The 27,296-nt window shown below is 38.1% G+C and overlaps 1 protein-coding gene across 4 annotated transcripts in view; it reads right to left on the reverse strand.

Annotated features, from left to right (window-relative positions):
* Nucleotides 1-2,456: 2,456 nt before the first annotated feature.
* TMEM170B (transmembrane protein 170B) overlaps nucleotides 2,457-27,296 on the reverse strand; it is a 34,929-nt gene continuing 10,089 nt past the window's right edge. The window contains exons 2-4 of one of the 4 annotated variants that reach the window (XR_014147512.1): nucleotides 19,557-19,727; nucleotides 5,126-10,389; nucleotides 2,457-5,077 (exon numbers count right to left, since the gene is read on the reverse strand). Coding sequence is in view for 2 of the 4 variants with exons in the window: in XM_081827675.1 (XP_081683801.1) it covers nucleotides 10,259-10,389; nucleotides 19,557-19,727 (302 nt within the window). In the remaining 2 variants the exon portion in view is untranslated. Of the gene's footprint in view, nucleotides 10,602-19,556; nucleotides 19,728-27,296 lie in introns of all 4 variants that reach the window. The other 3 variants (XR_014147513.1, XM_081827676.1, XM_081827675.1) reach the window with 3 other exon arrangements.

Genomic DNA, 27,296 nt, shown 5'->3' on the forward strand with positions numbered 1-27,296 from the left:
AACCAGGCTCTTTTCTACTGAGGTATGTCTCTGAGAAATTCCCTCAGTGGACCTTTGCCAAAGAAGCAAACGGTTCAGCGGGACGGTTTGAACCTGAAACAGATCCTCTCTAAAAATACACTGTGCGCTGTATGGAAACAGGATCCAGCTCTGACTTTGAAATGGAGGTATCTGAACTTACTACCAAAACTTAGGGCAAAGTCTGGAAGTACATCATCCTTCCATGTGCACACAATACACGAGAGGAAGAATCCGGGCAGGTCAAGTATTTGCTGAACACCCATTATATGCAACAGGAGATCTTGTCACGGTTTACTGAGGAGAAAACTGAAGATCACAGAAGGAAAATAACTTGGCCAAGTTCACATACTAAATGGCAGAGCAGGAATCTATAACCAAGTCTCATGATACAACAAGGCCCATGGCCTTATGTTGGTGTTTTCCCTTTTATCCAACAAGTTGACCAACTAGATAACTAAATGTCACTAAAGCATTAACTGGTAGATTAAAAAAAAAAAAACATTACGTGTTAAGAGTTAGAATTACAAATTTGAGAAAAATACATAAATCCAGGTCCAGATTAACGACTTACCAAAATCATGCAATTAATGTGATTTTTCTGATTTGCCAATAACCCCTGAACATGATCTTAACCTTCTTTGGAAAGATAAATTTGTTAATGATAATATGTAGCTCTTGATTTTTCTCATATCTAATTTCCTCACATGTATTTTTATCAGAAAAAAAAAATGAACATTAGATATATCCTACAGAATTAAGTCCAAAATTACAGGCTGCGTTGGTAGGTAACGGGGAAGACAAAAGCAGGGGAAAATAAAATAGAGCCATTGTGCCATCTAGTGATAAAACTCTTGCTTTACAAGAAAACCACCCGATGGTGATTCCATTTTGCGAATCAGTCCCCAGGAGTCTCTGAGCCTGAAGAATATTCATAAAACTGGCCAAAACACAGATGTCTGATAACAACAAATAATGGGAAATTAATGGCCGTTCAACAAGAACAATGGCACAGAAACGATTCTTCTGTCAAAATTCTCCTGGTAAGATTCCATTAGAAGCTGGAGGTGAACCCAAATTCTACTCCTTAAAGATCAGCCGCAGGTCCTGTCCACCTTTCTCCCTGTACCCTGAAACTTTAGGTACTAGTTTATTAACTAACAAGGGTTCCATTTCGGCACACAGATCACATTGGTACTTATTCAGTAAGTCTGAGCTATTCTTCCTCCACGAGTCTGACTAGGACTCATGCTCCATCATGGAGCTCAGCCTAACACCTGAACATCCTTCCTCCAGATTACCTTTCCCTCTGCTCTTGTTCTGCACCAGCTGCAGTAAGTTTGAACTTTGACATTTTCTCTCAATGCTCAGTATATATCAAAATACCCATAGATAGCTTACCCATTAGAAAAACGTTATAAAAATATTACTTCAAGAGCCAAAGATAATAGAAGCAACATAGAAAATGTGTTTTTAATCTAAAGATTTATGTTTAGCTCAAGAACTTTTTAAGACATAATGAAAGGGAAATATACCAATTTTATAATTCTTATGGTTGAATGAAAAAGTTACCTAGAAAAAAAACTGTATTCCAGTTCAGTAATTAATATGTCCATGTATGGTGAAAAAAAAATTGTTTACTTCCATTTTGCTTGCACAGTTTTTAAAGTTACCTAGTTTTTATTCCCATGGGGTTTGTAACAATTACAGTGACTGGCTCTGTCAGTCCCGGTCTTTTCTCAGGCAGGAGAATAGATGAGCCTAACTGGGTACGTAGTACCAGCCCCTGGAAATCCCTAACAAAAACTCAAAATATTCATAAATTTGACAATACAAATCCTGAGTTGATAATTTCTCAAATCCCCATGAGGCCATCTAGTCTTGGTCAAGAATGAGATTTTCTCTTACTGCAGGTAGGAGCTCCCACAATGCTCTGTAGAAGCCAATAGAGCATATTGGAGAAAACACACAGGTAAGAGAGTAAGAAAACCCCAGCACAGCAGTATTAGTTGTGTGACCTTGAGAAGTTTCTCACCTTCTCAGAACCTCCAGTGCTTTATCTGTGAAGGATTACCTTTGTAAACCTTAGTAATCCACTTAACTTGAAGGATCACCATGTTAAAGAATACATATAAAGTGTCTAACAGATAATAAGCACTCAATAAACGGTAGTCATTTATTAATAAAAGTGATAGTGTGCCTTTTAAAACAATAATTCTTAGAAGATGATGTTTATTTGGCCTATGACTAGTCCTAGGTAAAACAATAAACTCAACCAAATTTGTCTTTTGGACTTCTTGCTTACTTTTGCAGGACTACCTCCAAAATCCACATGTAAAACCGGCCGAGAAAACCTGACCGAAGGATAAAGAGAAAATATTCCAGTCTGCAGTGAATGAGTTGAGAAGCTATGTCATCAAGAGTCAAAACGCCCCATAAAGCTTTTAAAGACAGGTTTATTTATATATAAGTGCATGAAATTGATACAGAAATTTTATTAAAATACTGTATTTTACAAATTTTTAATCCAATAAATTCTGTGTAATGACGTTTAAGTGCTGGATTCACTTTTAACAGTTGTCCTGTGTGAGTCAGTAAAGAGTTCACCCTGTATATTACAAAGAGGAGAGACACATGGACCTCAGAAACGGTCCTGTGATTAGACAGTGGATGATATTAACTGTGCATCTTTTCTTTAAAGCAATGAATTGGAACCTAGATCTTGAGTTTGCAGACCAACTTTCTATAGTCAAAAATAACTTGCGTATGTTTATTGCTGCCCTTTGAAGAAAATGAGTGGTGAAAAATAAATTAAAATAAAGACCAACATCCCTAAGGCTAACCTGATGCTTACCACAATTAAAATAATTAAAGTTCACTGCAAAATTTGTGTTCTCCAGGAAATTCTGCTATATACACAATGAGATTTGTACATGAATTGGGAAATTAAAAAATCGCTTATATAAAATTAAAAATCAATAGTATACAATATTTACAGCTCGTTAGGTATGATACATAAACATAGTTTTTAAAATAACCCTTCAAAATTAAACTGTATTATGTAAACATGCAGTACACATACTCATACAGTGTAGTTTATAGTCTTAACAGAAGGGGAGGGGAACTGTGTTCACATAATGTAGGGTACTTCATCACGTACGCCTTTGCCTTTGTGCGTGACCCCATCCAACATTTATTCTTCCTGTCTTTAAACTTCACAGTACATTAAGTATTTCTATAGTAAAAAGAAATCCCTGATGGTAAACATATTCCTAAAGGTTACATAAAGTTTCTGCCCTTAAACTATGATATAAAACTAACACTGTTCACACTAGAATTTCTAGTTTACGACAAAACTAAATTTTAAAATCCCACACTTAATTGTCTTGACTACATTTTTCTCCATTTCAAACGTACTTGTAAAAAGAAAAAATTATAGACATATACCACATCATGAAAATGTAAGGAAAGTAGTTGTCATCTGTCAGTCAATGGCAAAATGGCTGATTTTTATTCACCATAAGGAGTTAATTCAATTATACGGTCCCTAAACTCTAAATCCCCAGTGACAAGTATGCCAATCCTGAACCCTGTCAAATTCACTTTACAAAAGTATCTTAATTTCCAAGGCACTAAGGCATCATTTAGCTTTTAAAAACTACTTGTGTTTTACTAAATGATTCATCAGTGGTCTGAGAGTTAACACAATTTGAAAGTGAATTTTTAATACCTATCGGGTAAACTATTTTTGCTATTTAAATCAAGCCATTTTTGTTGGTTAACTTGAAGTTGATCCCCTCGTCTTCAAATGATTAGAGTCAGGGGTTAATACTTCATGGTGGAATCCTATGAATTTTAGCAAGTTATAGGACTATAATGAAAAATACTGCGGAATTTTATTTGTTCATCTAAATGTGTACAACTCGTGTGTGTGTGTTGTTGTGTGTATTGAGTAGAGGGTCGAAACTGTAAAAATTTCTCCATCATAAATGCATCTGATATCACAAACCCCAAGAAAGTGTCAACAATTAGACTATCAACTCATCCAGTACTGAAAGTAAATCATTTTTAAATTACTTTTCAAACAAGTGCCTCTATTTCGCTCTCTATGGAGAAAACTTTAAAACGTTCCTTCCCCCAAGATACTTAGTGATGATGTGCAAACATTTTAGTTTAAAAACAAGAGAATTTTCTCATCGTCAGTTGCACTGTCAAGTTAACATTCATTTGCACAGGGCTCTAAAACAAGAGATGAACTTCGGAAATTATCAATATGTATTTAGGAGAGAAAGTGTTACAGTTATGGTAATTATGAATGATATAGTTCCTTCTTCTATATATTTGTTACACTTTCCAGTTTCAGTTACATACCTAAATACATTCCCGAAGAGGGGGCAGTCACATTACCATTGAGGGGAGATCGATATGGGTGCAGTATATAATCCAAAAAATATGTAAGAGGTTCATGCTCTCTTGGCTTGCCTATAGCATTTAATTTTCAGTAAGATTATAACTGCATAACCATAAGGTGTTAAGAACATCTTCTTCTGAACCAGCATTTCTGAGTCTATCAACAAATTGTACATATGTTTAAACTATAACATATGACATCGGTATGGAAGGAAGAGGGAGATTTTTAAGAAACTGCAAAATTAGTTCTCGAAATCGACCAAGGGTCATTATGTAAGTTCAACATATGTGCAATGAATGTAAAGCCGAGTCCTCTAAACTCGGAGGAGGAGATAGTTACAGTTCAGAGCTCAGTTCATTCAGAAATGTGGGCGCTTCCATCAATTTAATAAAGTTATTAACTGGTACGTCTCCATATTTACTGAAAATATTTCACATATTAAGCACTATTTCCCCAAATTCACAGATACATTTTTAGATGACTACTTTAGCAACCTCCTTAAAAACATTGTACTGTCTACACTGAACAGAGATCCTTCCATGAGAAGAGCAAACCCATCACCACACACACACACACACACACACACACACACTAGGATTGCAAATGCTCCCCAGCATGTCGGAAACATGCAAAACACACACACACACACTAGGATTGCAAATGCTCCCCAGCATGTCGTAAACATGCAAAACACACACACGGATTGCAAATGCTCCCCAGCATGTCGGAAACAAGCAGCACCTTCGCGCCGTGTAGTTTACAGACCTACCACCAGGGGGCAGCTGCGTTTGCCCCAGCTTGCGCACCTTGCCCTCCAGCGCCTCTTCCTGCCTTTAAACTGCCCGCTCCTACAACTACCACATGTTTGAAAAACCTTACCATCTTTAATCAAATAATGTCCTTTTGCACCTGAAGAGTCGCTCCTCAAGATGTTATAAAAAAGGACTAGGAGTTAGGAGAAATCATGAGCCAACTGATCGGCTCACTAGCCGATTTTCAGCACTGAGAGTCTCACCCCTGGTTTTTATTTACACGGCGACCCAGCTTCTCTGCCACTGAGAACTACCAGAATTTCTTCGGGACGTTCCGTGTTTTTCACATCTTACAAACAAGTAAGGACTCTTTGAAGAGATTCTGATTAAGACGTTCTGAGAGGGAGGGGCGCCTGGGTGGCTCAGTCGTTAAGCGTCTGCCTTCGGCTCAGGTCATGATCCCAGGGTCCTGGGATCGAGCCCCGCATCGGGCTCCCTGCTCAGCGGAAAGCCTGCTTCTCCCTCTCCCACTCCCCCTGCTTGTGTTCCCTGTCTCGCCTTCAAATAAATAAATAAAATCTTTAAAAAAAAAAAAAAAAGACGTTCTGAGAGGGAAAAAAGGTAACAGCAAGAGGGAAGTAGTTTGAGAATATTTCCGAAAATACCCTCCGTGTCTTGTGACTTCGTGGATTATCACCTGGACATAAATCGGAAAGTACAGTTTCTCCTTGCAGTTAGAAACAAGCGGGTAGGGCGTAAGCACCCCTGGTCGGTGGGAGGAAGGACGCGGGAGGCACTGAAGCCCAGGTCTACTTCCTGCAGAACCCACAGGACCCCTGAAGCCCGCAGCCCAGGGTGGCGGAGGAGAGGACCCCACACACGGAGGACACTGCTTCCCATCCCTGGAAGGAGGACAGTTAAGTCGCATGCGGCAGACGTTCAATGGATGTTGGCTGGGTGGTCCAAGGGAAGCGAGCGGGATAAGGCAAAGGCAGAGGAGTGAGTGTGGCTACCCTCTCACCCTTTTCCTAGTTTAACGGGCGATAAATAAACACAGAAATTCAATCCTGCTTGCCCCGGCCATCTCCACCCCCTCCCCAAAGCCCAGAAATGGTCTTGGAGAATCTGCTCGTTTTGGAAATAAAGAGGTGGAGAGGAGGTAAGGGAAGCAAGATTCTAAGTTTCCTTCTTAAAATATATGTAGGGGAAAACGTGAAAATGGAAGAAAATAGATGAATTTTACAAAACAACATATTAATTGGTGTTAAAAATGTAATTAAAACAATTCTAATGACTCTCTTCTTGACCATCTACTGCCAAGTGAGTACTGCTTTGCATTCAACAAGCGACGGGCCCTGGGTTCGAGTTGACGTGGTGGGCTTAGCGTCTAGAATTCTGTCCACTCTGTCACAGTAATGACAGCTCTGTTACAGAAAGTCCATTTGGTGGATAACCTGGCAACACCAGAATTTGGGGGCAGGGGGCAAGGGGGAACAGGACTTAAACTCTCAAACAGAATCGGGAAGTAAAATGTCCCAACCTTTTTAGGATTTACAATCATCTTGCTAGCTCTTGGTGGACTCAAGGGCAGGGATCTCCTCTCGGTCATCCTTGTACTTACTATAGAAATACTCAGTACAGCACTTTGAAAACAGCAGACCCATGTTTACCAGATTGAATTAGTTGGCATGGAAGTGCCAGCATGAGCAGAGTAATGTGGCAGCACCATTTGTCTCTTAATTAGACCTTCTTTAAAGGCCTTTTCAACAACACTCTTTGATTTCCACTTACCCCTATTCCTTCTGTCACAGATGCATGATATACGGGGCAGCTCATTTCCTTATTTCTCACTTAAAGTACAAACAAAACCCTTAGGCTTTTTTGGGCTGTGGAAATGTACGTTGCAAATACTAAGAAAGTACATCGGGTACCAGACTATAGGACTGCTTAGTACACAGTAAGATCTAAAGTAAGAATGATTAAGCTGCGGGCACAGAATAGCTCTACACCATTTAGAAATGTCCTTATTCTAAGAAACCAGTGGAGCCATCCTGTGGGGCAGAGCACTCACACCTCCTTCATTTAAAAGTTTTACATATTATTTGTAGCCTCAAGGGGCCCCCCTGATTGATTCTGATCTACGGACAGTTCTAACCAGTATGTTAAATAATAATTAGTTTGGGCGTATCGGCATAGATCTCTTCTTTGGGGAATTGATTTCAACATCAGTAGTATTTTAGTAAACTTTTTTTTAAATAAAGGAGTGTAAACTCTAAAGGATTTCCCCCTTCCTTCCTTCATTTATCACAAAGAAAGTTTACTGCTAAATCATACATAAATTTTAAGACAGTGTAACCCAAATACATCAATAAGGGCTTTTGTCATATCACAAACAAGGGTCTCCAGCACTAATAAACCAAGAAAAATTTCTCCAAATTCAAAAATCTCAAACATCCTTACTTATTTAAAAGATCATTCAACTGAACAAATATATAAAATTCTCTACTAGAACATGAAAGTGTTCACTGAACAAAAGCTTTCCAATTAGACTATATTCATATATAGCAGCTTTACACATATGTATATAATGATATATATGTGTGTGAATATATATCATTAAGGATTTGTCGTCTGTAGGAAAACCACTGATTTAAAAAAAAAAAATCTCAGCCTAAAGGTAGCTATTAAGACAATTTCATCAACTCACACTATTCAACTGCATTTCAAAACATCAAGAGAGTGACATTTGCACAAAAATCTCAATGGAAAGAACTGAAAACAGCAAAGAAACCAACAATTGCCCCCAATGGTTAAAAGTACACACATAGACTCAATTCATAATGTAAAGCAACATGATGGGGATAGCTGCAGGACACTCTAAGACTAATTATTAACCATCCAATTATACTCCCATTCTAGAGTAAAAACAGGAGTTAAAATCTCTTTGGTCCACACATTGATGGATTTAATGTGTCCAGGTTATTTTCCAGCTAATTTTGGATTCTAAACCATGTGCTCCATATTCCCTTACCATGATAACTTTCATAAATCATGAAACAACCATATGTTAAAATAAATATTCATATTGTAGATCTGAAACAATGTGAACACATTATTGGTAACTCCTCTCCAAGAATATGAACACTTGAAATTACCAATAGAAGAGCCAAAGTAAAGGAAGAACACAATTCAAGTCTAAAAGAAAAGGAGAAATCAAATGGACTGGGAAAGTTTATGCCTAAATTTAATTTGGGAAAACATCAGGAACATAAAGAACAAATAATTTTAGGCTTGTACATAATAAAAAGAACCAATTTTAAGATTTACTTCAAAGATCTCTAGGGATGCATAGTTGCTTAATGGTGTCTTTAAAAACAGATCTCCAAGCCCAGCATTAGTAAACCCCCAAAACGCTTCCATACTGGTAAAAGTTTCCCCTTCCCCAACTCCCTATTTTTACGTCATTGAAACACATTCTGCTTTTCGGTGGAGAAAAAGTGGTATGGGTAATGGAGGTCTTAAATTTGAATGGGACCTAATAGAAACGTACTTTTTACCAAATCGGGTCATAAAACAATGAGGCTAGAGTATGCAGATTATTTTTTGGACTGCCCTTAACTTCATATTTTCTGCAGTGGCTTTTTGAATTACCACATTTATAAAGGGACCTGGTATTTAAAACAATCTCAGTAGGAGACAAATCCAACCAGGTTCTGTTTCCCTTGCTCCTTGCACTCTTAAAAACAACTGCATCTTGCCAAAACCTCTTAAAATGTTGTATTACTAAGGATTTTTCATTCTAATAAATGTTGTCACTGATTCTAGGAAACTTAACAGCGCAAATCGAGAACCGAACAACGGAATCACTCTAATATATGTTCAGTACTGTACTGATATGCTGAGATTAACTGCCAAATTTTTAAATTATTTCTTATATTCCCCAATTTTTACTTAGTGAAATTGTTACCACATGCCCAATGTAATGCAATTACTCTTCTTACATAACTTACTTGTTACTTATCTACAAATGAGGCTCTTTGTTTTCACAGCCTAATTTAGGCCACTCTTTAAATATAGGTAATACTCCAGAATGAAAGATTGTTTATGTTTTGTCAAAAATCAAGATATATGCAACAAGTAATATAATCCCACCGAGATACTAGCTATAAAGATGTTTTCTCCATGAGATACATGGCAAAAACTTTCTTCAGAAGGGTCAAAGAATGCAACATGCATTTCAGACTTCTTTTCTTACAAAGTTTATAAGAAAATTTTCAAATTATATTTTTATGACACACAAACTACAGTCAATGTGTGTGACCCATAAAGTTTTTGAATTCGTATCAACAGAATAGTTACATAGGAGGGAAACTATTAAAAGAGTGTTATTTGAGTGGAAAGGATGAACCCTACAGGTCTACTTTGAGTCCTTAAAAGAGTTTAGCTAGTTTTCCATTAAGTATTATTTTCCACATAAATTAAATAACAATAATGCCTAAACATATTAAAGCCCTAAATCCCAGAAACGTTCAACATTAAAAACCAAATCGTTTACCTCACATTCAATGATTCGGTGTTCAACACTCATACGGGATTTAGCGTCACAAAACAAAAATCTCACTACGTTACCTGAATTCATGTCAAATATGGTTCACAGCACTCATCTACATCTACACTTGCAAATTGTCACATGATCCATGTTAAAAAAAAAGAGAGAGAAGAGTTTGGCACATATATCAATTCCTCAAAACGTCCCTGTAACTCAACACAACACTGTTAAGAACGACGAGTCAACACCAGTGTTAACCTGATTGGCAGCTAAGCAAGGTGCTTCTTCCTGTAGCTTCCGGTCCTGTGATGCGCCCGGCCCGGGACGGAGGCACGTAAGGTGCAGTGCGGTAGTGCAATCACTTGGACACCAGAGGGCGATCTTTGCACACAGCTCAAGGCCTTCGGCTGCGCCCTGCTCCTTCCACGTTCTCCTCGTACGGTTTCATTCCCGCTCCTTCACAACGCCGTGTTCTGAGAATCTGTACATCTGTTTCCTTATGTGAAGTAAGACATTCCCACCGAAAGCTCAGAGTGTGGCGAGGATCCTTGAGAAGGAGATGATTAATGTCAATACAGTCTGTCCCACGCCCCACACCAGCGCCTCCAGAGGGGCCATGTTCTTCCCTGCGACTCGGTAGATGCCCGCGACTGCTGCGCCTGCATGAGAAGGGACAAAGAAACAAACCAACACGTTCATTCCCTTCGCAACACGCTGCACCGTGGGGACGTCAGATCGCTTTTCATCTCAGCACCCCAGAGTCCTCCATCATGCTCATCTTCTAAACTGTCCACGGAAGTTTCCGTGTGATCGGTTCAAGTCGCACTTGACCGTCACACCACTTCACTGAAAGACAGGCTTTGCTATTCAGCTGCAAAATACATATTTACAGTACATGCTGTTTACTTGACATCAAACATGTTCATAAACCATGAATAATTTGTTATTGTAATCTCTCACCTGGGCATTGAATTGGACAGACAAAACAAACATGTCTGTTTTTATAAACATACAACTACTCATAGTGATAATTATAAATGAAAATACAGGAACTACACAATTTAATGCAGTTTCTAAATTATTCAAGTAATTTTTAAAAAATTAATTCTTAAATGTGTATAAAATATCAGAATAGTTGACTACCACATTGCAGAATCTACCATATAAAGTAGTTTACCAAGTCTTTTTAATAAAGCATACAACCATAAAGTTATTTAGAGACTAGTATCTTGACATCTAATAAAAATGGAAGATGCACCTGACATCTGTTCTGGGAAAAATGTTTAGATCATGCACACTTCCAAGAATTCGAGAATCCCAGAGTTACAGGAGTCTCAGAGCCCATCTGATTCAACACTTCACCTTATTAATATACTATATATACTGAAACATTTAAATTAGAGTATGCCTCTCCAGCACTAAGTTTTAGAAAATGATCCAAGAAGTGGAAAATCTAAGCACTTACTAGCTCAGGCTTCCTAGGAAATGGTAAGCAAATGTGTCAAGTCAAACATCTCATGCTCGTATGAGGTGAAGAGCATGGGTTTTGGAGCCAGACTTGTGGATCAAACTCCGAAATCCACTCCCTAGCAGATATGCTACATGGGGCAATCACTTAACCTTTCTGTGCCTTATTTCCTCAACTGTAAAATGGGTGGGAATGAAGATGAAGAGTGACTGGTCCTAGTATGCACTCTGAATTTTGGCTAAGAGTTGTCATCGTAGTAAATGAGAAAGGTATTTCCAATCAGTGATTCAGCATTCAGTAAATGGTGTTGGAACAATGAGCAGACGTTGGAAAGAATAAATATAGGTCCCTACTTCACATCACTCCCCAGAATAAATTTCAGATGGGTTAAAGAACAAAATATTAAAAACAAAGCTGTAAATGTAAACTTTAAAACAGAAGAGAATATATCTATGATCTTAGGAAAAGAGGGCTGCATAAAAAAGAGCAAAACCCCTAACGGGACATGGGGCGCCTGAGTGGCTCAGTCGGTTAAGCACCTGCCTTCAGCTCAGGTCATGATCCCAGGGTCCTGGGATCGAGCCCCACACTGGGCTCCCTGCTCGGCGGGAAGCCTGCTTCTCCCTCTCCCGCTCTCCCTGCTTGTGTTCCCTCTCTCGCTCTCTGTCAAATAAATAAATAAAATCTTTAAAAAAAAAAAAAACTAAAGGGACAAATGAGAAAAATACTTAATCCATGTCCAGAGTACAGACACACACATATATACACGTATAATAACCAAGGCAGTACTTATTGTAGTAGCAAAAAAACAAAAACAAAAACAAAACACCACAAAGTCAAAAGCAAGAAGCCAATATCCTTCAGTGTGGAGTGTGTGAACTATATCAAGCCCACACTACGAAACCCATACAATTTCAAAAGAAAAATAAAAACCTTATGAACTGACAGAGAGAACCTAAGACATTATTTATGCAACAAATAAAACTAAAACTATATATATTCTCTACTAGTATATGCATCCATCCTATGCATGTGTGCATGTATGTAAACATTTATATATGTAAATATGAATGAATGTAATATTCATATATACATACAATCCGGGGGCATATAAGCCAAACTGAAAATAGGGATTACAACTGAGAAGAGCACTAGTTTGGGAGTGCTAGTCCAAAGAGACCTTTGCCTTATTCATAATGTTTTGCATTTTACAAGGAGAATATGCCGTCATATATTACTTATGTAACTAAAATTAATTTTAAAAATCTAACAATTTCCACACCAACTTGCCTACACTTCTCTTTAATTCCAAGAAACTTTCATCTTCAAGGTCAGAATATCTTTCAATCCTCTTTTCCAAACTAAAATACTTGTACATAATGACAAAGCTCACTGAACTCTTGATATAAAATAGTAAGGAATAAATTATACTTTAAGCTAGGTAGCAAATACTCATAGAATAAGAAAGATTGTGTACATGTTCAATGTCAAGTGTTTCCTATGTGACTAGAAGAGGTGGTGCTTATATTTAGTATTTCTGTGCCTCCGAAGTTCAGGGTGGGGTCCTTTGGCTGTAGATGGAGGGCCCAGGAAAGCGTTTCAGGCATCTCCTGTAGGGGTTTAGAATTTAATGGAGGTCAGGAGCCATGGAGACACAACCGAAGAGACAAGTGAGAGGGAATAAGAAAATGACTTAAGGAATAGAAAATGAGTACTGAGAACCTTTCCACTCTACTGTCATCTTCTTTCCCAAATAAGCTGACTCCTTTATCGAGTATTTGGCTGGTCTGGTGATTAAAATGGATTTCACGCTGGAAGGCCCTGATGTTCGACGGAAAACAAACAAAACTCCTAAATAACCCATTCTTCTTTAAAATCTTTCAAGGAACAGAGGACAAGCCCTTCAAGCCTATATAGTGTTAGACAGAAAATAAAACAAACCACCGTTTTCTTTCCAGTGGATAATGAGTTAGGAAACAATTCTGAAGTTACAACTTCCCTCCAAAAGAAGTAGATTTACAGAAGTCCCCACTGCATTGTAGAATCTCACGCCCAGAAGCACTGGTCAGAAAAGAGTGTACCAGTGGAACTCTCAATCTAAAAGATCTGCAAGAAAACAATTTTGTGTGCCTAATAAATGAATTTGGAAGCACTGCTATTGAATATTGAGCAGATACGAAAGAGTATTTATAAAAATATATGTAGAGGCTCCTTGGTGTCTCAGTCGGTTAAGTGTCTGACTCTTGGTCTTGGCTTGGGTCATAATCTCAGGGTTGTGGGATCCAGCCCCCACGTCGTACTCCATGCTCAGTGTGGAGCCTGCTTGGGGGTTCTCCCTCCCTCTCCCTCAGCCCCTCCCCCCCAAATAAATCTTTAAAATGTATATATTTTATATATATGTAGATTATAAAATGACAACAAATTCCCAAGTACCATCATCCAACTGAAGAGAAGAACATCACTATTTCCTTTGAAATTCCCGTGGACTCTGCTCAATTATATCACATTCCCTCCTTGAATTTGTTTTTTATCATTCCCTTGCTTTTTGTCAGCTTTACCACCTTCATGTATCCTAAAAACATATATTATTTGGTTTTTTAAATAAATTAATTTTATGTAAATTGACACTATAAGTATTCTGGAATTTGGGTTCAATATCATAGCTCTGAAAGCTACCCACGTTGTTGTGTGTAGCTATAATTCATGCATTTTCACTACTGCATAGAATTCTAAGCATGAATATACCACAATTTATCTATTCTACTGCCAATAACATTTATTTCCAATCCTTAACAATGACAAACACTGATTCTATGAATATCCTTGTGTGTGACCCCTGGCCCACATACACAGTTAAAAATTTCTCTTCAATACTTGGGTAAAAGTAGAACTGCTCAGTCTTATGTTATGGGCATTTTCAACTTTACTAAGTAATGCCAAACTGTCTTCCAAAGTAGTTGAACCAATTTATATTCCAGTTACTCCATGATCTTCAGAAGCAGTTAGTATCTTTTTTTTTTTAAATTTTTGTCAATCTGGTAAGTAAGAGATGTCATCTCTATGATCAATTTTCATTTCCCTGATAATTAATGTGACTGAACTTTTCTTCACATATTAAGAAGCCAGGAGGGTTTTCTACTTTTACGAAATGCTTGTCAAATCTTTTGTCCTTTTTTCTATTGAGTTTTCTTATTATTATTTGATTCATAGGGTTTTTAAAATATGCTTCGGGTATTAATCTTTTTATATTTATATGTGTTCACAAATGTCTTCCCTCCAATTTTTGCTTTAGTTTTCCCTCTCTCTACAATGTATTTTGCTGAACTTGCCAGATGAAAGAGCACAAATATTATGGTCTTTGTTTTTTTGGTGAAATACTCAGCTAAGTTAAGCAAGAATGAAGAAGACCCAAGTGGAACAAGATGCTTGAAATAAACGCTGCATGTCTGGAATCCCCACTACCCACAAGGGCAGAAAGAATCACTTAGAAATAAGTGAAGTACTCCCGAGGACTCAGGAACTAGCAAATGCTGGCACAGTGAAGACGACGGGGAGAAAGCAACACTGCTGAGCTGATGCGACTTTAGTGAAAGATATGAACCTACAAGGTCAAGAGAGGCTAGAAGAAGAGCCACCAGTGGACAAAAGATGTCAATATACAGCGACACACCAAAGAAAGTGATCTGATTTGCCCTCCATATTTCCTGAGAGAAAGTAGATGCGAAGGCAACGGCAGGTCTGGTTTTAACAGTGTTGGTTCTATCAGCCTGTGTGGTCAGAGGAGGGGCCAGCGAGTTGTGGTCCACAGGTCCAACCTACATACCACATCACACGGACGTGGCACAGGAGTGAAGAATGGTTTTTACATTTTTAAATGGTTTTTTAAAAATCAAAAGAATACTTCATGATACATGAAAATTTTACAAAATTTAAATTTCAGTTTCCATAAATAACGTTTTATTGGCATACAGCCATAGTCAGGCCGGATCCTGAATTATCTTTGTATTCCTAGGGTAACACTCAAAAGCTAAATGAGCCTACACTTTTCCGCTCCTGCACGGTCTTTTTCTTGCTTAACAAGATTACTTTGGCCTCAGCAAATAAGCTGTGCACGGCTTTACTCTTTCCATTTCCTCAATAATTTGGATAAAACAGGAACTAAATTGCTTCTTCAAACTCCATTTGAGCCTGGAGTTCCTTTGGGAGGGGAGGGTCTTCAACATTTCAACTGTTTAAATATACTTATTGTCCTATTCATATTTTGTTTCTTCTTATGCCAATTTTGACATTTTATACTTAGGAATATATCCCTGTTCGCAAAACTGTTATTTTTATAATTCTTTATTCTACCTCTATTATTGGGTCTGTAGTTATTCTATTTTTTTCTATAATTTTCTGCCTTAACTTTGTATTAAAAATTAGTTTGCCAGCAATCTATTCATCTTAGTATCTTTCCAAAAACCAGTTTTTTGCTTTATCTTTCATAGACTCAACTCAGAAAACTGAACAGTGTTTCTCTACACCAATAAAACTAACCAACGTCATTGGAAGATACCATGCGCAACAACCATGACAAAAGAGCTCAAGAATTAACCAAAAATATACAACCCTCTTGTTGAGAAAGACATTTTAAAACTCTAACAGAAGATACAGAAGATGATCTGAAGACATGGAAATCTAATACATGTTCTTGGGTAGGACAGTTTACTATGCCAGTTCTTCCCAAATTAACCTCTCCATCCAATTAAATCCGAATAAAAATCACAGTTATACTTTTTGAGAAACTAAGTAGACAAATTCTAAAATCTTTGTGAAAGAATAAAAGCCACTAAACAGCTACGCTAACTTTGAGAAAGAAATGAGAGGAATCTAGCCCAACCAGGTATTAAGAAATACCAAAAAACCACAGGGATTAAAAAAAAAAAATGCTGCAAGGACACAAAAAGACTAACAAATAAGCACAGGGTTCAGAGACAGATCCTTGTGCCTTGAGCATAATACGCAAACAAGGTGAGTCAATGAGGAAAGGATGGGTGTTTTTAGTGGATGGTGTGGTCAAAACTGACTTATTACGTGGGAAGAAAAATAAATACACCTGGAATCTTATCTAATACCAAATACAAAGTTAGACTCTAAAGCAGGCCACAAATCAGGAATTTATGAAATTATGCCTGAATGCTAGATCCCTGTTTTTATAAATAAAGTTTTATTGGAAAAAGTTATGCCTATTCATTTACACATGTCTATACCTACTTTCACACCACAATGGCAGAGTTGAAGAGCTGTGACAGAGACCACCGGGCTTGCAAAGTTTAACATATTTCCTATCTAGCCCTTAATAAGAAAATGTTTGCTGACTCCTGTTCTAGAGGAATTAAAGGCCTTAGTATTAAAGGTAAAACTGTAAAATTAACATTAGAAAATATACCAGCATATCTTTTGACCTTGGTGTGGGGGAGAACTTCTTAAATCATAAACCATAAGGCAAAAAACTCTGCGCTGATAACACAGAAATTAAGGCTTTCTGCTCAACAGATATCATAGATGATGGTAACTGATAAAAGACTGAGAAGTTACTTGCAAAGTCCAAAACCAACAAGAGACCAATACCTCGAATGTATAAGAAACCCCTATAATTTAATGAGAAAGAAGAACCCCAAAAGAAAAGTAAGCATATAACTTAAAGAAGCAATTTGCAGAGAAAGAAATCTAAATATATAATAAGCACAGGAAGAGCTGTTCAAACTCCTTAGTGATTAGAGAAATGGAAATTAATCCAACAAAGAGATAACATTTTATACCTTCAGATTTGCTAAAATTAGGTATGTAATGCCAACTGATGGCACTATACAGACAGCTGGTTTCTCCCAATTTTGGTATTAACCATCAATACCAACTAAAATGAAAAATCACTGTATTGGAAATAAAACCTAAGAAGGAGCAAAATATAACAGATATATGTCTATATTCAGTCAATATCTTACTCAGAAGAGATATGAAGCAATCATCTGCAGACTTGAATACACAGTTGAGAGCATACTGACACTCACAAATTGCATTAAGAAAACAAATATAGATAATATAGTCTCATTATGGCTAGTTTTCTTAATTCAAGTATCTGCAGGTCAAAGACTAGCCAGAAAAATTTAAATACTTTATTGCTAACCCGGATACAAATTTTTACTTGAAATTATGTCAGACTTTCTTTTTAAGGATTTAAAATATAACACTGTAGTTTCTAAAATCACTGGCTTATTTTATTCTTGGCTGAACTAAAACTAGGTAATATATGTACAAATGCATCATTAGAGATAAACTGAAGGAGAGTGACATTTCTCCTGCTCTCTTAGCTTTTACAATAATTTATGCCAATAAATACACATATCCGCACAACTACTTACAAATCCTGAGCGGGCTGTTCCTTCTTTCATCCTCTGTTCATGGGTTCACACTTACAGCAGCGGGGCCCATCAAAAACACTGGCAGTCCCTTTCAAGCCTCACTGTATGCCACCACAGTGAATAAAACTAATTCGGATTGTTTCCTTTTGCCATAGTCCTTACTTCATGTCTAACCACAGCTACTACTCTTGTTCAGCTCCCAGACTCAAGTTCAGATCACAGGGAAGGACTCCTTTCCTCTTCCTTCCCCCAGTTTCTCCCTTCTTCCCTCCCCCGTTTCTTCCTTTCTTTCCTCTGCACCTCCTCCCCTACTCCACCCATCTCTCCAACCAGTATTTTCTGAGTATCTGTTATGATCCAGGTACTGCTTTATTGTTAGGAATACAGCAGTGGTGAAGACAGACGAGGTCCCTGCGCTTTCAGAGTTTTCTCTTGTTTTTTTACATATAACTATATTCAGCTATTAAAGTAAATTTTTCCATTGGCCTGCTTTGTCCCTTGCCAACCCCATTCAAAACAATCTTACTTGTTTTCCGCGGCCTGCAGGAAAAAAGTCCAAATATTCTGGCTTGCCTTCTAAGACCCTCTAGGATTTGGCTCCACTCTGCCTTTCCAGCAGAATCTCCACCTTCACTACGCATATCCTGTGCTTTGGCTAAACCTGAGTACTCGTTTGAAACCCTACCTGTGGCAAAATGGATGAGGTTTTGATAAGGTGTTATATGATAAGGTTACAGGCTGCATGCAGCAACAACAAAAACCCAACACAGAGTAACACAGAAAACCCAAACGGGGAGTGGAGAAAGGATGAAAAAACTGATGACTACATGGAAATCTGATACATGTTCTTGGGTGGTGCAGTTTACTATGCCAGTTCTTCCCAAATTAACCTCTCCATTCACTTAAGTCCCAATAAAAATCATAGTTCTACTTCGTCCCACAACTATTTTATGAATGTCCTGTCAGTGTCAGGACAGACACAGAAACGAGGGGACAGGGGTTTTCCTCCCAAGGCAAGGTGTGCCAATCCCTCTGGGAAAAGGTGACTGTCCCACACAAAAGGAGGCCTTGGAACTACAGGGGGAAAAGGACTTACTCTTATCTGGGGGGCCAGGAACCAACCAGAAAGGAAGATGTCCTTCCCGTGGCAGCAGTGAGCTGCGCCAGGCCAGAAGAGAATGGCGGCCTCGGCCTCCAGTACCCCGGCTGTAGCAGAAATCACCAGCAGCATGGAGAAGCAGCTAGAACTGCACCCAGAAAGCGGCCGCAGCACCCTTGGGTCTCAACAGGACGCATCTAAGTCCTGGCTCACCCAGCACAGCAAAAACTAGAACCACGTCTCTGAACCCAAGGTGGAGTAGGGGCCCCGGTCCGGGGTTAAGGAAAGGCAAAGGGAACGACCCAAGGCCTGTGTGCGGTGCGCTTCGGGCAGCTCAGGAGGGAAGCCGCACACAGCTCGAGGATACTCTCATGTGGCTGATGTCTAGTAGGTCAGGGGAGATTTATGCCGTAACAATTTGTGTTTAAGAAGAAAGTGTGATTTTACTTTGCAGACCCAGGCAGATTGCATCGAGGACCTACGGGCTATGTTTTCACTTTTTTTTTTATGACAATTATCACTGGCAATTTGTGTGCCTACCTCTCTCCCTGGCTAGATCGGGAGTTCCCTTAAGGCAAAAACTATGTCCACTAGAAAATAACTTTCCCCACGGATTTCTGCGCCCCTTGCCAATTTTAACAAGTTGTTCTATTTCCCACAGAACCTTGCATAATGAGTCTTCACAGAGAAATACAAAAACTATCCGTTCAGTGCGTAAATGAACTGGTCTCTACCTTCCAGGTGAAGTGTGATCAGTGCTGAAAATATTCTCCGTGGGAGATAACCCTAGTGTCACAGTCATCATAAGAATAAAGTATATATACAATCAGGTCCTTAAACAAAACAAAAGCAACTTACTAGTAATCATTGCTCCAGTTACAGAAGCCAGAAATCCGATGCTGACTGCAACGAGCGAGATTACTCTCCCCTGCCTATGTCTCTGCAGCATCACAAACATCAACACGCCCGCAGCACCATGGACAAACAGAGAGGAGAAGAGAGCCCACAGAAAGATCCAGTACCACATCTCTGAAAGGAAAAGCAGAGGGTTAATAATTCTGTTGAAAACATCCTAGAAAATTCAGTTTAACAAATAGGGAGCCCCCAGGGTTTGGAGGAAGGGTAAATGAGATAAAGGATATAAAAATGCCCAGCACAGTGCCTCATACATAGCAACACTAAATGAAAGTTAACGATGATCATCATCACTGATGCTCGATGGGGAAAGAGTTCCAGAACTTCAGAATATTAAGGATACCCTCTGATTGGCTCTAAATGTCTCCATCATATAGCTATAATCCATCAATGTGTCTAACGAATCCCTAATTAATTTACAAATCTCTTGGAATAAAGTTGAGATATGATTTTCTACACTAAATAACTGTGTTAAGACATTTTTGAAATCTACTCCTTAATTCAAGTTGTTCCAGAAATCAACAATTTTATCTTTTATGATTTTAGGAATTTCAGGCAATTCTCCTCTTGGCTCTCAACTTTATATACTAAAGCATCACTCAGAATTTTTTTTTTTAATTCTTTTTCTCGGGTCATTTTAATAGTCCTTACCCAGACCTTTCCAAGCTCCATTGTTCTTTCTTCAAAGTGTCCTCAATTACTGTTCATTTTGGTTTAGGTTACGGTGGATGAGCACACCTTCCATTGTCTCTCTAGCACTCATTCCCTTTCTTTCTGGCCACCTGCGCCCTCCCAGTCAGCCCGTACAGCTCCTGTAGGCTTTGCCAGGTCTTTGCATTGACTCCACCTCCCTGCCAAGGCTTGTGGTGAGGTCCATCAGGGGAGGCAACTGATCCCCGCTGGGCCGATCATTCCCTTCTCCTGGGAATTCTGGATTGGGCCCCAGGGAGCACCGCAGTCTTTGGGCGGCTGAAGGATTTGTGAAGAGCCATTTCTGCATCACGTGATGAGAGCCACGGAACAGGATGAAAGAAAAATGTATCCATCAAAGACAAGAGACAGCGAAATCCCTCATTCCAGTGATTTCTAAGGCCTGCCACATTACTACCCTTAGTTTCAATGTAACATCCCAGTTTCCTTTTAATAAAATTCCTTTTTATGTAAACTAGCTCAGGGAAGTCTTCTGTTACTTATAGCTGAAAGAGTGAACTCCAAATGTGGGGATGTCACCTTGAGGATCATCCTTGGTATGCAAACATTCTGTAATGCAAAGTATCTGCCATCGGTGCTAGTATTCACTCTCTATCAAGTGGAAAAGAAAGATCAATAAAACAGTCATGAAATAAAGAGAACAAAAATGGATGAATAAAAACATATCTATCCTAACATCATTACAGATATTACACTGTTGATGGGAATGTAAAATGGTGTAGCTGCTATGGAGTACAGTGGTTCCTCAAAAACTTTGAAAAAGAACTACCATACGATCCAGCAATTCCACTTCTGCATATATAGCAAAAAGAATTAAAAGCAGGATCACGAAGAGCTATCTGCACACCCATGCTCTTAGCAGTATTACTCACAACAGCCAAGAAAGGGAAGCAGCTCGAGTGTCCCCCAACGAATGAATGAATGAGCAAACTGCGGACGGCACACACAATGGAATATTATTCAGCTTAAAAAAGGAAAGAAACCGGGGTGCCTGGGTGGCTCAGTCATTAAGCGTCTGCCTTCGGCTCAGGTCATGATCCCAGGGTCCTGGGATCGAGCCCCACATCGGGCTCCCTGCTCCGCGGGAAGCCTGCCTCTCCCTCTCCCACTCCCCCTGCTTGTGTTCCCTCTCTCGCTGTGTCTCTGTCAAATAAATAAATAAAACCTTTAAAAAAAAAAAAAGGAAAGAAACCCTAGGACATGCCATGACAGGGCTGAACCATGAGGACTTTATACTGAGTAAAGTAAGCCACTCTCAGAATGATAAATACTGTATGATTCCATTCACATGAGGTATATCTAAAGCAGTCCAATTCACAGAGAGTACACAGAATGATGGTTGCCAGGGGCTTGGGCGAGAGGGAAATGGGTACAGAGCTGCAGTTCCTCAAGACTAAAAAGATGTGGAGATTTGTTATACAACAATGTGAAGGTACTTATCACTACTGAACTATATATACCCTTAAAATAGTTATGATGGAAAATTTTGTGTTTTTTTAACCACACTAAAAAAATAAACTTTTTAAAGTATGGGTATAAATTTCAAAGATAATTAAGTCATGACCATAAATGAGAAACAAACAAAAATCTTGTGAAGTGGGGTGCCTGGGTGGCTCAGTCGGTTAGGCGCCCGACTCTTGATTTCCACTCAGGTCATTTCTGGTTCCACGTTCAGCAGGGAGTCTCCTTGTCCTTCTCCCTCTGCTTCCCCCACCAACCCTCTCTCAAAAAAATAAATAAATAAACTCTTTAAAAAAAAACTCATGAAGGAAGGAAGGTGTGGATAGAAGGTAAATACTAGGGGTCTTTGGGGCAATGGAACTATTCTGTAGTTTGACTATAGTGGTGGATACTTATATAAGTGACAACACTGTACAGAAATAAATACAAACACATAAATTAGTACACATATACAAGTAATACTGGTGAAATCTGAATAAGGCTGGTGGATCAATGTCAATATCATGGTTTTGATATTACACTGTGGTTTTCCAAGATGTCCTCATTGGGTAAACTGGGTAAAGGGTACATGGGTTCTCTCCACATTCTTTCTAACAAACGCATCTGAATCTACAATCATCTCAAAGTAAAAAGTTTATTTTTTTTAAAAAAAGGGAAGATACACAGAAAACAGATTTAAAAAATAAAATCATTTTCAGCCTGCCAAATTCTTAAGAATTAACACTTAGACTGGACTCAGTTAATGTGAAATCATTTGAAGGCAGGGACATCGGGTATATTTTCCAATGTGTGCTGAAGGACCATGCATGCTTCTCAATGGCATAAGAGACAGATGCTGGTCATTAAGGAAAAGTAGACAAAGCTTGCCTTTTAAGGTTTTTCTCTTCTAGGTTTCAGCAAAATGTTTTCATGCTGTCGCTCCCAAACAAATGGCTTCAATTTATAATAAATGCATTAAGGACAAAAAAGCTTAAGCGGCTCAGAAGATATTTCTATTTTAAAAGATGTAATTTTTCAAGGTGGGAATATAAGGGAATAATCCTATGGAGGCATTTTCATCAAGGGATCTCTGAGACCAGAAAGGCTCCACAGCAAGAGGCACATACTCTTAAGAGGTCAATCATCTGCCTCGTAGCCCAAGCCCACTTCTGATAGCTTACCAATCTACCCCAGAAAGCACTTTTCTTTGTTGTCCTTGAAATACAAATAGAGTGAAAAAATTCTTGACTATATTTAAGACTATGAGTGAGGGATTATTTGACATTATAAGTAATGGTGTTTGCTTAGTGAATACATAGTTATTGGCCTCAACAAAAACTCTGCTTGAGCATTTGGAAATGTAAATTTTAAGTTTAATGTTTTATAAAGCCCCAAGATATCAAAGAATTATACAACTAAAATAGAATCTCAAATAGTCCTCTAGTGACCAGGCCAGAGTTATCCCTTATGCAGACTGAGCACAAACTGCCTAAATTCAAATTTATTTTCGTATTTCTTTTTTTTTAAAAATCATATTATTTATCTTAGAAAAAACTGAACTCTGCTAAGAATATCTATAGCTAACTTAGGTTTCATGTTATCACTATGATTGTGAATTACCTAATGGATGCACACAACCTGGTCCGTGGGCGGAGCCTCTGAAGATCTTGACCTACTCTGCATAAGAAAGTCAGTCTCAGGCCCTGCTCACCACTGGCAAACACAGGAAACCTACCAGGTTAGTTCAGGTGAAGAGAACTGCAGGATCCTAAGAGCAGAGCAGGAACAGATGTCCAAGAGCCCTAGAGGAAGGACAGGTGCTAAGAGGACAGGCGTGGAATACCACCTTTTCTTCAACTGTCTAGGCCATACAGCTAATGTGGACATCCACAGGCTCAGGGGTCCCTGTCCACCCATAGCCCACCTAATCCAAGCTTCCAGCAATTGAGCAACAGTGAAAGGAAGATAGGCCAGAGAGAGACTTTGCTAGTGCTAAACAAGATGCAAAACAAAATTTTAAAAATACAATGCACGAAACAGAAAACTCTGAAGCCTGCCATCCACACACTCGCCTTAATTCACTGGAAGGAAATATTCCTTCTTCCTGGGCACATCTCATAATGTCTGGTTATTTTTCCCTATTCAAAGCTGTCCATAATCTTCATCCTAAACAAATTTTGCCTGGATTGTTGCACCGGAGAACTGTGATGTGTCCCGGCCTCCAAACAATACTAGAAATAGCCTTGCTCCCAATCTGTACCTCTCATCAGCTCCCGTTGCCAAGTTGCTCAAAAATTATCTTCTGTGCTTTTGTTTTTCATCCTTGGACAAAATTATTTATGAGAAATGTTTTTCTCTAGTTGTCTAAAATGTATTAAATGAGTAAAAACAAGTCAAAGAATGGTACATATTGTATGATCCTATTTGCTTAAAAATATGTTTATGTACAGAAAAATGCACAAACAGAAAACTTGTCAATGGCTATCTTTTAAAAATAAGAGATGGGTGATATTATTTTATACATTCTTTGCTTTTTATTTTTCAGCACCTGCCTGAAATATGTATTTTTTAAATTTTGCTGCAAACATACTGTTTTTAAAAAGTAGTTTTTCATTCTAAAATTCATCAAAGAAGATGCTCTACTAGGCCAAAGGTTCTCAACCCAGACTGCTCACAAGAATTACCCTAAACAAAAGTTCTCAACCCAGGCTGTTCACAAGAATTACCCTAAACTAAAGCAATCTCTGGAGGTGGGACCTAAACAACATTTTTGTCAACTCTACCAAATAACTACAATTTGCAATAGAAATAGAAATCACTACTCTAGGCTAAAGTTACATAAGAGATACTTATTAAAAAATCCAAAAGTCATAAAAACAACAAAACCATCTCATTAGACAAACACTAAATGTATTTTTAATCCTCTAGAGAGTATCTCACCCTTCTAATAAAATAATTAACAGATACTGAGCCCTTACTATGTGCTCAATATAGTCTAAGCCTCAAGCTGAAAATACCATGCCAGTAAGAGCATATGTTGAAGCTGTTCATGATTTCTACCTTCTTTATAGAAATGGTCCACGTTGTATGTTTAAATAGTCTGTGTTCACATTAGATTATCTCAAGCTTTGGTGTCATTCCAGCAAATCTAAAGTGTGGAAATCACTCCCCTAAGTTTCCAACATCAATGACTTCTCAGTTTGGGGATGCGTCTCACATAGGTGGCTTATTAGACTCTCAGAGAGATGATGCACTTATAATTTGAAAAAGTCCCCTAGATCAGAGGTCAGCAAAGTAGGGTCCATGAGCTGTAGATGGCCCACCACCAGTTTCTGTATAGTCTGTGAGCTAAAAATGGTACTGCATTTTGAAGTGGTTGAAAATCAAAAGAACAATATTTCATGACACATCAAAATTACACAGAATTTGAATTTCAGTGCCCATAAAGTTTTACTGAAACGTAGTCATACTCATCCAGACTGTCTATGGCTACTTTCATGCTATAAAAGCAAAGCTGAGTAGTTATGACAGAGATCATATGGCCTGCATAGCTGAAAATATTTACTGTAGTACTTTAACATAGTACTTCTATATATTAGCAAGAGCTGACACTTTGAGTGTTTAGTTAATGATACTTCGATGGCATATATTCTAATACCTCAGGTTCTTCAGAGCACAGTATGTAGCTGATGTTATGGGGAACAGAGGCTTGAACAAGAAGGACAATGTCAAGAAAGGTCCCAAGAGGATTCACTGTCACATATGAATTTTTAAAAATAAATTTAATTTAACCAAATGATAAACATATTAGAGATGGAATGAGGGTAAAGAAAATAGGAAAAACAATTCACTGTCAAGAAATAAAGCAATTAATAGAGCCAAACTCAGGAATGACCCAGACTTTACAACAACCAGACAGGGACTTTAAAATTACTATAATTTACATGTTAAAGGCTCTCATGGAAAAGGTGGAAAACTCACATGAACAGATGGGGAATTTCAGCAGAAAAATGGAAATCCCAAGTAAAATTCAAATGGAAATGCTAGAAATTTTTTTAAAAGTTAACAACAAAAACCATAATATCCGAGATAAAAAAAATTCCTTTAATGGTCTCACCAATAGACCTGACATAGTTAAGCAAAGAATCAGTAAACTTAAAGAAGGACCAAAAGAAATTATTCAAACTAAAATATGAGAGAAAAAAGAATAGGACAAAAGGAGGAGGGTAAGGGAAAAGAGGAATCATCCATTTAAGAGCTATGGAACAATTTCAAATGGTTTAACATACATGTAATTGGAGTCTCAGAAGGAGAAGAAAAAGAGAATGGAGAAGAAAAATATTTGAAGGGTTAGTGGCTGAAAATTTTCTAAAAATAATGAAAGATACCAAACCACAAATCTAAGACTCCCAGAGAATCTCAAGCAAGATAAAGACTTCCCAAAATAACCAAAACACAATAAAATAAAAATAAGCCACACACACATATCTAGATACATCATAGTGAAACGACTAAAAATCAAAGATAAAGGGGAAATACTGAAAGTAGTGAGAGAGGGGAAAAACACTTTACATATAGAGGAACAAAGATAAAAAATATAGCAAACTTCTCATCAGAACCTATCAAACCAGAAAACAATAGAGCGACATTTTCTTAAAGACTGAACGTGCTGGGGGAGGGGGTGGTGGCGGGGAGAACACCTGTAAAGCCAGAAATCTATATTCCGGAGAAATAGCTTTCAAAACTGAAGGTGAAATGAAGACTTTTTTCAGAAAAAAGAAAAGCTGGGAGAACTAATTGCTGGTGGACCTACAAGACATATTAAAGGAAGCTCTTCAGACAGAAGGAATATGATATTAGATGGAAGCTTAACTCTATACAAAGAAATGAACAAAAAAGAAAGTTAAAATGAAGGTAAATGTAAAGGACATTTTTTTCTTATTTTTAATCATTCTTACCATATTAACCAGATTTAAAAATAAGTTGCTGTGTTTGTCCACTTGAAACCTCATTTAACATAGAAGTTGAAGCTACTGTAAATATTTAATAGCTGTCTGCTTCTGCTTCTTAAAGAGAGCAAAAACACTAGTTTTTAAATTTAATGGTGATACTTTCAAGGGTTGCCTTAATTCACTGCCTTTCTCAAAGCTTATGGCAACACTTATTACCCACTTACACTAAATTACCCTTTTGCCAGCTAATTATATAATTGCAAACCGTAAATTACAGTACTTATCATTGATTAGTAAAAGAAATTTCTTTTAAAAGCAAGTTTTTTAGGGGCGCCTGGGTGGCTCAGTTGGTTAAGCGGCTGCCTTTGGCTCAGGTCATGATCCTGGGGTCCTGGGATCGAGCCCCGCATCGGGCTCCCTGCTCTGCAGGAAGCCTGCTTCTCCCTCTCCCTCTGCCTGCCTCTCTGCCTACTTGTTCTCTTTCTATCTCTCTCTGTCAAATAAATAAATAAAATCTTTAAAAAAAATTTTAAAAAAAGCAAGTTTTTTAATTTAAAACAATCAGAATATCACTGCTTTA

Source organism: Leptonychotes weddellii, chromosome 8 (assembly GCF_054177405.1).
Source record: "Leptonychotes weddellii isolate Sample4059 chromosome 8, ASM5417740v2, whole genome shotgun sequence".
Taxonomy (NCBI): Eukaryota; Metazoa; Chordata; class Mammalia; order Carnivora; family Phocidae; genus Leptonychotes; species Leptonychotes weddellii.